Source organism: Achroia grisella, unplaced genomic scaffold, assembly GCF_030625045.1.
Source record: "Achroia grisella isolate CSIRO2021 unplaced genomic scaffold, CSIRO_AGI_Agris_v1 utg821, whole genome shotgun sequence".
NCBI classification, from domain to species: Eukaryota; Metazoa; Arthropoda; class Insecta; order Lepidoptera; family Pyralidae; genus Achroia; species Achroia grisella.
Window position 1 is genome coordinate 2,641,309 of NW_026713035.1, and position 12,367 is coordinate 2,653,675.

At 29.7% G+C, this 12,367-nt stretch overlaps 1 protein-coding gene across 1 annotated transcript in view; it reads left to right on the forward strand.

Moving 5' to 3' along the window:
- Positions 1–6,598, forward strand: part of LOC131851999 (peripheral plasma membrane protein CASK-like) — a 76,153-nt gene extending 69,555 nt beyond the window's left edge. The window contains exons 8-12 of the mRNA XM_059202565.1: positions 2,064–2,183; positions 2,571–2,681; positions 3,368–3,475; positions 4,223–4,398; positions 5,260–6,598. Of these exons, the coding sequence (XP_059058548.1) occupies positions 2,064–2,183; positions 2,571–2,681; positions 3,368–3,475; positions 4,223–4,398; positions 5,260–5,439 (695 nt within the window). The 3' untranslated portion in view covers positions 5,440–6,598. The remainder of the gene's footprint in view (positions 1–2,063; positions 2,184–2,570; positions 2,682–3,367; positions 3,476–4,222; positions 4,399–5,259) is intronic.
- Positions 6,599–12,367: the final 5,769 nt, after the last annotated feature.

Genomic DNA, 12,367 nt, shown 5'->3' on the forward strand with positions numbered 1-12,367 from the left:
AAATAAAATTCCCGAAAAGTATAATAATGCAACTGTTGTAAATCTGTTTATCGAGCAAATTTTGATAGTAGGTTAATAATGGAAATTGTTTATACGATAGTTTGTTGCATAACATTTGCCTGATTTTCTTCTCATTTGTTAAAATGTTTCCATTGCTACTGTTACTTGATTTGCTTCAAGTAGCGTTCATTTTGATGTTGTATTAGGAGTTTTCTCTCATGGAAGTTAGCTTTAGGCTATTGTTTAATGGATCCATCATTGTTTTTATTTTTACTTATAAATTTAGGTAACATGTGTACGTTAAACGAAAAGTTGCAAACATTTTGTCTTCTTGGTATAAGTACTATTAGATCGATGTTAGATTCCATGTTATTGTTATTAATGGTTACTGGAATGATTTTGTCTTTGGCTATATTGTTTTGTTAATGAGTTTGTTTATGGAATGCGTTTACTAAATATAATTGTGACAGATGTTACATTCTAAACATTTGTCGTTGTTATCCATACAATTTATTTTGTTCTCCTATTTGTTTAATTTCTTGAATGTTTATGAAATTTCCAGTAACCTCATAGTTTGCTCTAACAGTATTTTTATCCATAGTTAAATTTATATTAATTTCTGATTTGTCTGCTAATTTGCAACATTTGTATACATTATCATAACATTAACATAAAGTATTTTGCTTTCAAACGTAAACATCAATGGATGAACCTACAGTCGGTATGTAAAACTGCTTTTTTATGTGTTCAATGAGTAATACAAGCTCCCTATATTTAATACTATCTATATTCTATACGTAACCTAATATTTGGATTCCACTTGATTGCATGGTGTCCATACCACGTTCTTAAGAAACGTCTATATTATTAATAAGTTCCTGTGTATTTGATGCCCCTTTGTATGTTCGTATACATATTTATAGTCAGTATATAAATCTTGGTAGTGAACTAACAGGTTATTTAGTTGTAATACTCAATAAGACCAAAGGGAGTTTGTGTAACCCCAATCATTGTTAAAACGCTGCTTTTGCGAAATGTCTCTGCTTGTAGAACTTTGGTCATTTTAATGAGACAAACGTCTATAAAATTAAGTAAAGAAAGGAATGATGAGTTATTATATTAAAACAGGACATTTCAAATAGAAGTTTGTACTTATATTTGAAAATTAAATGTGCTGTGTTGACTAATTCATACATTGAAGTAATACATATATTGATTTTTTCTTTATTTTTGTCCTCTTCTATTATACATTAACAGTGAGTATTATGACACTATAAATTAATAATAAAACCTCCATAATTGTTATAAATTTTTCATTCGATTCGATGATGGTTTATTGTTAAGTATTCGCTTTGTAAATATAAATCAACTTTTCATTTTTTTTATATTCGTGAATAATAAGAGTACAGTTATAATGGTTAAATAGAACATTTCACAAAAGTAGCGTGCCCCTCCCCCCTGATGTTACAAGTAATTACTATACCATACCATTCCATTGCGTTTGCATGAACCGTGTTGTAATGTTGTGCCGCTAGGAGCTGAAGGATGCGTGTCACATACCGAGGGATGTGAGAATACAGGTAACATTAGTGTGTATTGTGTCATTTGATGGCAGACCTTAATATTAAGAATATAAAGTCTAAAATACAGTGACATAGTATGATTATAGTTTTTTTTAAATAAACTTTCATTCTTAATTATGAAATGTTTACTGTTTATAGCTAAGTAAGAAATAGTAATATGGTTCCAAATTTCATTTAAATAAAGTTCAATTTATTTACTTCATTTAAAAGAACGTAACTAATACCATAATAGTTGCAATGTCTTTGTAGGAGATTTATGATCAATGGAGCTAAATGTATTTGCATGGATGTACCGGTATTTGGTGGTATTTATAATATATATTTGTGATTAAATAAATATTAATTAGAAAATTTAAGTTTATGTAAGCATGACAATAAATAAAGAAGTTTTAATATCATATTAAAAATTACATATAAGAGTGTTGCTCTGATTTGTACTTATGTATTTGTGATTTTCATGTGACTAATTGTTTGTTTCAGTCAACTGTTCTATATTTGGACGCAAGAAAAAACAGTCGAAAGACAAATATCTTGCTAAACACAATGCAGTCTTCGACCAACTAGATGTCGTGACTTATGAGGAAGTCGTTAAGTTGCCATGTTAGTATTTTGTACTATTATATAGATTAAATTTGCGACAAGAATGGACAAGATAAGTTTTCATACATCAGAGGAAGTATGAAAGTAGAAACAGAATTGAAAAATAGAGTCATTTGTCTTCCAATTTTATTAATTATTGCTTAGTGGTTTAGCACACCGCCATATTTCTGATTATCCCGGGTTCGATTCTTCACACAATGCAAACACTATTCATGAGTGTGACTGTTTTATTACTGTCGGTATTTACTAAGTATATTATGTATGTATTAAAAAAAAATACTTAAGTATTTCTATCAGTTGTCTAGTACCTATAACACAAGCTCTGTTAACACGAACTAGATGGCGCTATTTGATTGTCCAGGGATGTTATTATTTCCTCCATTACAGCGTTCCAAAGGAAAACGATAGTGCTATTGGGCGCTCACGGCGTGGGTCGTCGTCACATCAAGAACACGCTCATAGCTCGGCATCCTGACCAGTACGCTTACCCGATACCACGTGAGTAGCCCATTTGGTTATATTTGATTGATTATGTATTGATTTTTTTATTGTGTGGTTGGTTGATGTATGCTGACGGCACACCGGTGAAGGATGATAGGATGAGCAAGAAAGTTAGTTTTTTTTAAATTAGTAATAATTAAATGGGTGTGCATTATTATTAATGTACACCATTAATACCAATTAAAAAAAAATACCTGCGCTTACGGTTTACACTGGCGGAACGCCAGTGAAGGATGATAAGATGAGCATGAGGTCATGTCAGTTAGCCCAGCGTGACAAATTCACTAGGAATTTATCAAGATGGTGTCCAGAAATGTGAAGGTTAACCTGACATTGTATATTGTACATTACTATGTGGACAAATGAACCCATTACTAGCAATGAGAAGGGGATTGTTAGTGAATAACCCCCTACCCCCTGAAAGGAGGTTATTGGTACATCGTGGCCGATTCGTAAGGAATTAATAATATATAATAATAATATTTATTGCAGTTATAGATTATGTTACATAATTAAGTTGTACATAAGAGTCAATACAGTTAGATGCGGCAGTGTCCAAGTGCAACTAAATTACGTACCATACATTGCTAGCCGTGGGGCCAATAACCTGTATTCCAACAAACTAGCAATTAATGTTAAAATCGCAATAAATAATCTTTAAAAGGAACTATTGTTTCTTTCAGACACTACGCGGCCTCCAAGGACGGACGAAGAGAACGGTCGACACTACTACTTTGTCACGCATGAAGAAATGATGGCGGATATTTCAGCCAATGAATATTTAGAATATGGTACGTACACATAAATTTTTAAGGAGTTGTTTAGAATTTAATATTGTTTTCTATTAAGATATGTCATGGAAAGGAATGAAAACAATGTTGAAATACTTGTTTAGACTTAAATAGAGTTTATATCATATATATATTACAAAAATGTATTATTTTATTTCATATAGGCGTCATCACAACCACATTGTAGAATCATCTCCCAGTAATAGTATTTACGAACCGAGAAAACATTGAAACTTTCTTCCTCCTTAAAAGGTTGACATCTCACCTGCTGTACCTGTGGTGTTACAGGAGCTCATAATTCATCATTAGCCCCGATGAGCTAAAAAAATAGTTATTAGGATTTGTCTTATTTTGTCTACTTCCGCTACTATTAGCAAGTGTGAGGCTACAAACATTCAGTGTGGAAACCAGACCACCGTTAACAGAAGCGTTACGACCTTTCTCACTAGTGACGCATCTGTGCAAGGCATCATCAGGCAATGAATAGAGTTTGGATATAGTTCATAAGTGTTGACTGTTCGGCGACCAGACTACGTCGTAGTATTGTCTCCTTCGTTACGAGGCTGAACTATATTTATTTAAACTTTAATGCACAAATACAATATATAAATGTACATATGGCGAACTTAACACCTAAGGGCGTTTTCTACTAGTCAACCATAATGCAAACTGAGAAATTAATAATCGATACTATATGGTACTGTGCAATTATATACTTTATCACAATCAACTCATTTTACTTAACAGGAACTCACGAGGACGCAATGTACGGCACCAAACTGGAAACAATCAGGCGTATATATTCGGAGCGACGCATTGCCATCCTGGACGTTGAACCACAAGCTCTAAAGATACTTAGGACATCTGAATTCGCACCGTACGTCGTGTTCATAGCTGCACCACCACTAAACAATGTCGCTGATGTAAGTATTTAGGCATCTAAATAAATTTTAGAGATCGAATTTTATATATTCCTAATTGTATGTATTTCCACCGCTTTACTTTGAATGGTCGCGGGTTTTGATTCCTCGCACGGTGCAAACATTTGTATTTATGAGTATGATTGTTTGTATCTATCTGGGTGTTTTCTATATATATTATGTTTTTTCTATATATATTATATATTTACAAAAAGTATTTACATTAGTTGTCTAGTACCGATATCACAAGCTGCTTACCGTGGACTTATTTTTTAGCTTAAAAACATGTTCAACAATATAGTTCGTCTAAGGAAAACTTTTGTACATACATAGTCGTTGTATGGGTAATTTTTTTTTTCAATGTGAACCTGTAGAACAATACGCTGAGTGGGTATCATATTAATTCTACCGCTAGGCAACATGCCTTGCAAGTTATTTTCCGATATAAAAGACGAGATATTACAGTGAACCGAGATAGCACAGAGCGTCGTACAGCATGCCTAATATCCGTGGTGCTAATGATTTCTCTAGGTTATTGTTTACTTTTTGAGTTATTTGGGTAGATATACATTATAAAAAAAATCTGGTCCCCCTCTGTACATGAAACATGAAAAACTATTATTGGTGGATTTTATAAACGTACTAAAACCTAAAATAACTGTTAGTATTGTTGTCTATTTATGTGCATTTGTACGCTAAAATTTCATAAAGCTTAATTAGATGCAGTTTTTACAAATGTGTTGGGTAAGCATCACTTAAAATAAATATAATTAGACGATCGTGAGCTCAGTTAGTCTAAAATATAAGAGCTAAAATTGAAAATATCTTAAATACATTCTAACCATGATTTACGTATTTTTTCAGTATGATGGATCCCTGGAAGTACTAGTTCGTGAGTCAGAGCATCTTCGACGGACATACGGCCACTATTTCGACCTGACGATCGTCAACAATGACATAGATGACACGTTAGCGCAACTGGAAGCAGCTCTCGCTAGACTCCGCTCCACCCCGCAGTGGGTGCCAGTTTCTTGGGTCTACTGACAATCTGACTTTTACCTATAAAAATACTAATATATCTGAATAATATCTGAAAAATAACTACAAAAACAAACACCGGAAATGGGAAGTGTTAAAATGTATTACATTTTTCGACTATTTAGAAATCTAATGTTTAATAATGTACCTCCAATTCTAAAACATTCTTTGAATTGCACTGTAAAATATTTATTTCCAAATATTCAATTATGTTCACATCTAAAACTTAAAGTATTTTTTTTTACATGTGATTATGAATTTTATAACGACGGGCAATTTTCGAAATGTCATTCTCTAAACGTAGGTCTGAAATTATTTACACCGTTTTACTAACGACATAATTTTGTTAATGATGTCCATTTTTTATTATATCTATTTGGTTTTGTTGATGATCAAAAATGAAACCTACTGTGATGTCATTATGTTAATTTTTATTTGTCAAATTGTAATCATGGTTATAGAATGATATTTCGCAATTGTTCCTATCGTAGGTACTCGGAGTGTCATACTCTAAAGTTATTCCTAAAACACTTAACAACAAACATTGATCACACTTTTTACATATAATTATATCTTAGTCTAACGCCATATGTCTATATAATATCTGTGTGAACTCGTCTCAATAACAAGTTGTTTTATTGATCATTGAAACGTGGATAATTTTAGAGTTGAAAATACTTTTACAGAATGACATTCTATTTTGACACCAATATCTTAATTTTCATGATTGAATACTAGTTCTGAATTTTGTTAATCTGTGCAGTTTATTATTATACAATTGTTGCTGTGTTGATATGATCTTTATTGAATTTTGATTATATTTAAACTAACGATATTCTCTTGTATGTTAAACAAAGTTACCTATAGTGATATTATAAAATCTATAGATTAAAGTTCAATAGAGATCAAATCATAGATATTTAAATTGAAAGCACAATGGGGTTAATAACACTGTATTAAACATGAAACTTGTACATTTCACGTACTACTTTAAATTGGACACAACACTACATTTTATGGTATAAAATTGTTTTAGACACTTGCTGTGAAGTTATGAACAAATCTTATTAGACATTCTCTCAGCTGGTGCTAACCGTCGACGTTTGTTTCTTAAAAGGATTATCCTAAGGTATATATACCATTTTGAATATTTCTAATCTTAATATAGTACACTTTAACTGTAATTGTATAATATTACATATATGAATATCTGTAAACGCAAAATACCTAATCAAATAGAAACTTGCGTTATTCTTATATTTCATATTCTGTACTAATTGATATCTATCTATTTTTTAAGATTCAGAAATATTTGAAATCCTATATTATTCAGATTGTACAATTATTCCGATCTTACCTTATCCTCAAGGATAGTTAATTATAATAAAATCTTCTATATGGACACTTCACTAGGTACTGATTAAGATCTTACTGGCTGGCTGTTATAAGTATAGGAAAAAAATTGCAAAACAACAAAAAAATTGACGAATTACCACTAAATTCACTTTTAAAGTGCACGATTCCTTTAGCCATAGACAATTTGACTACGTTATAACATGGTCGTATACAAAGGCTGGTGATTTAGTTGTTTTGTCTATGGATTTATAGGTTATAATTTATATAAAAGACACTTATTAAGTTTCTTAATAATGGGTATTATATTTCTTTATAATTGTGATAATATGTTTTTGTTGTTTTATTTTCGATTGTAAAACAATTGTTACTTTATTTCTAAGAGTATAGAGTTTTTTGTAGGTTGCGTATTGTATTGTTTCGTGCATTATCGCTCAATATCTTACGTGCCAAAAGTACGACTACCAAATTTTTGACTAAAACTAAATTCGATACGATTTTAGGCATCACTTGCACATGTTCACATGATTTTTGGAACAATGTACATAATTATATATTATAGTAATTTACGATAATAAATAACTCATTAGAAATGTACACGTAGCTCAAAATTTACTTCGGGATTTGAATTTAAGGTCTCTATTAGTGTATTGTAATTGAATCTTACCGTTTTCCAACTACTAAACAAGTTTACCGAATGCGTTGAAGGAGAGCCGTCTTCTGTTTGTTATTTTTTTATTATAACTTTTATTCAGATTGCTGACAACCATATTTTTAATAACAATGAACTAAGTCTACATTAGTGTACCTACAATTACCTATTTCAATTTGAGTTCAAAAATAATGTATTGGACTGTTAAAATTGCACAGCGTATTACGTAATAACAAGTTAATGAATTACAATGTATTATTAAAACTAGAAAAAAAAGTATATATTAATTTTGTTATAAATATATGTAATAAAAATGTCAAACGTGTAATAAACCTATTCTTAGTCTAATTTAGCTTCAAGTTAGTTGTCTCCTTCTTTCAAGCTCAATTCCAATTTGAAAGATAGTGAGAGACTTATTAATAGATAATTAAGATAGGTTTATTGGATGTTACACTTTTTTATATGTAACACAGAGCTATATAAAGCTATAAACAAATTATACAACTTCAGACTAATGTACCATATTTGATAGTTGGAAAACGGTCTTATTAACTATATTACAGGATTAGAATTCACAGGGTTGCAAGAATCAGTATAGTCATAAATATGATTTATGTATGTTTCACTACTGTACTTATCTATTTTTAAGTACTAAATACCTACACTTAAGTATTAGAAAGATGCCGTGGATTTATACAATAATTCATTCACACCACACCGTTTTCAGATGAACTCTAGTAATGTTCAATAGATCATACTTACAGTTCTGACACGATGCAATTAGGTTGGATATCCTTCGTATGGTATTTGGCGGTTATCCCTTTAGTGTATAAGTTTAAAAACTTAACATTAAAAAGTACTTTCAATATTTCTTGTAGTCTAACCAGGGATAGACAGGAATGAAAAGTAAGCAAATTGGGAATGGATTATCCAATTTTGTGAAACTTAAAAATAGTACAATACTACGGGCTTAAGTATTGAACTGTTTTTATACTGTATACTTTCATGGCATCTTCTAGAATTTTCTCTATACACTAGTATTTTTTTCTACTACGATTACTTAATTAAGGCGTATTATATTAAAATTTATATTAATATTAACGGATACAGTGTTCCATTGTCAGAATATCAATAATAATTTATCAATAAAAATCTAGAATAATTCTAAAGATATATTCACATGTCACTTGGCAAACATTTTACATGTTAATGTTGCCATATTTAAATTTTAATATTAACGAATCTGTGTTCGATTTTCAAAAGATAAATCAGAATATATCAACAGGAATCTAAAATATTACATAAATAGACAATCATGTACTTATGAACTCTAACCTAGAAGTCATATGTAAATTTTAGATTATTTTTAAAAATGGATCTTTTCGAAATATGCTGTATTCTCGAATGTATCCCTAAATATTTTAATTATTACTCGTATTGCAAATTATAGTGGATACGGTATGTTGCAAACGGTTCGCAACTAATGAATAATTGTTAGAAATGAACGCCTTTTTCAAGTAATCATTTTTATTATTTATTCACGCCTGCACGTCTACATTCCTGTATATAATATACAATATTATAATATAAAGTAGTGATGTTTTACTATATAACTACTCACTGTTTCACTATTTTTACTTTTAATTAATACTTAGGCTAAGTAGAAATTGTTGTAAGTAATTTTGAGGTTCCGTATCATTGTTAGGAAATTGGAACATTGAATGTTTGTCATGATGTGCATTATTTTTGTGAGTGCCGTTCGTTTTTGTTTTTAACTTTTAATAGGTTACGTTTTTATTTATGTGTCAATGTATACATTATAATTAGATAGAACAAATGATTATTTAATTCATTGATATTACAAATACAAGAATATTCCATAAAATCATTATATTACTATTAGCTATAATAAATGTTCAACTTATATTAAAAGATATATGTATACTTGTTTCTGTTTATAGTCAATTTATTTTGTTCAGTTGGAACTAAATGTTATTTTCTCTGCGTTGTAGTGTGTATACCATGGCAGGTTGCTATTGACAAACTATATGTTACTTTAGTAATTGCGCTCAATTTACAATAACAAATGCAAAAAAAAACATAATTGTCACCGGTGCCATGCTACAATCCGGAGAGCATAGATTTTTAGATTTTTCTTATATTCTCAATCGGAGCATTGGATAGTGTCAAATAACTTGGGGCCAAATCCGCTATACGGCTTTGTAAATCTCCATGCTGTTATAGTTAACAAATAGACATGGTTTTGGCTATGCACTTATGAATAGAGCAGATACGTAAACATGATTTGAAATTGCTCAAAATACAATTTCATAACTAGACTGTGCTCCAATTGAGAATGTGGTATATAAACGAATGATAGTAATGAATGTAGTTAAATTAATGTAAACGATATTGAATTTAATGATAGTTATGTAATTGTGATGTGCAAGATTGGAGTAGCACTGTCAGCTTCTATAGACATGTAGTAAATGAGCCTATTGTATAATATTTATTCGCTGCATTCTTCCAAATACCTAAAATGTTATATGACCCATGACAATCGTTATGGTATGGAATGGTACACGTCAGAACACTTTCAATGGCGTTTTATTTAATTAATTGTAGTTGTTTTTAATGCAACATATTTTCACGTTTGAAAACTATTTTATTACTATGTAATTAGTACAGTAACAATATGGAGTAAAAGGCTGTAAAGGGCAACAATACGCAAAGATTTAAATACTATAAGCGTAAATTTGATTTTGTTTACTACTTGTCTATAGGACCTGTTATATTTCGTTAAAAGTTAATGATGTTGCCATATTATTAGAAAAATATTTAACTAGATCATGATTTAAATGCAATATAATTGTAGAAAAATATTCTGTTGCTCATTTATAAATTTTATTGCGCTAAAACATACCGCGATGTTTATGAAATGATATATATGGATCTATCAGTTATAATATTTATATAAATTTTAAGATGTAGCAAAATTTTTGTTAAATCCGGTTGTTGGTTTGGAAAAGTCGAAACCATACGTCCGTGATTTATCACCTGCATTACCTATTAAATTGTATATGAAACAGTTGTTTTGAAAATTGGTATATAAATTTTATGACATTTTTAATAATGACTATATCAGGCTAAATGATGTTCATGATGAATTATGAAAAACATTGAAAAATTACCATCTAGTAGCAGTTTATTTCCTAACATAATTAGTAATGCTCGGTTTTTATTATTTAATCTAATATATTTAATTTCGTCTGCACTTTTTTAATATACCATGGAGTATTATTGTACTTCATCATTACGACTTACAACAGTCTACAGTCTCTTCGGTAAAAAATTAAGCTCTGCTACGGTAAATTAAAACAGTGCTGAATTACTAAAATTGAAAGTTCATAATTGAACATGCTATATTATAATACATATATATACTAAATAAAGTGTTACTTGTTTCAAATTATATATATATTGATGTATGTATACAATTTATATATGTATATTGATTTACAATTTTTATTTCATGTTAGTAAAAGTGTTTTTTTAATGTAATTAGTGTGTATCTTCTGTTCTTTAGTGCTGCTCATATATGGATGAGTGTTTGAGAGAGTCTATCTTATAATAACTATTATGTAATTAATAATACATTTAAATGAGAGTATTAATTAATGTTATTATGCGTCATACAACAGACACGTGACATTCCGAAATCATTGTTATTAATTAGGTATAATTGTTTATTTTATTTCCATTTCTGTTGTCAATAACGAAATTTATGTGATCTTTAGTTTTTAGTTATGTTACTTTGTTTAGTTTTGTTTAACAATTCATGTCATCTGATGTACTAAATATAACAATGTTGTATCTGTTGGTGCAAACTGCTAGAGCTACGCCCTAACACTAAAAATAATCATACATCATTTTCTTCTAATTAAACTTATCCAAGTATTTTTTTATATTAATAATAATTTATAATTTAATATTAATTATTCAGATATTTGTAATTGCAACATTTTGGGTAATTTATATTTAGTTTAATTACAACATAACCGCCATTTTTATTTCTGACACCTTATAATGAATAATAAGTGTTAAATAATATTAATTAATAAATAACAGATGCGTAGTGTCAGTATTGAAATTGTTCCACAGATCCAACAAATGTTACCCACATCTATCTCGATAATGATAAACAAATGGAGGTTGGAATAGAACTATATAATTTAGAACTTATCTAAAAAAGGCTTTATAAGGTAAACGTCTTTAGAGTATAGAAAATACGTAACATACGTCGAAAACCTGTCGAAACTGATCATGAACAGATGGGCTGTGTGGTAGAGTATAAAAAACCCGATTTTGATGTCTGACGATGTGAGGGAGATAGAAAATACTCCTCGTTGTTTACCAATCACTCTAAAGACTCTGATATTGCTTATTCGTCTAATATAATGAAACATGTAAATACATGTTTTGTTGCCATGTGTTCATATTGACATCTACACTTAAGCCTTAAAGATAAGTAAGTACTGCAGTCTCCATTTGGTATCAGTTTCTAAATTCCGTTATAACTTTTTTTCTTGTGGTTTTATGTTCAAACTCAAATTATTATAATAATAATTCAAAAATAGTAGAGGCATACTAAGTGTTTAAATGTAAAATCACATTTGAAAGAAATTGATGATGTTAAAGGATAGTTTAAACTATAAATACCTACTAATTTTACTCTTAAATGTGTAAAGCAAGCTATAATGAAACTTAATTCTAATGTTTTGAGTTTCATTGTAGCTTCTATAGATGTCGCCGTAATCCAAAATCTGTGTAACAAGGCAACAAGAAACTAGGAAACAGTTTTATTGAGAACAACTAAAGATGACTGAAATAAAATCTTATTATAATAACTGTTAAAATTGAATAAATCGC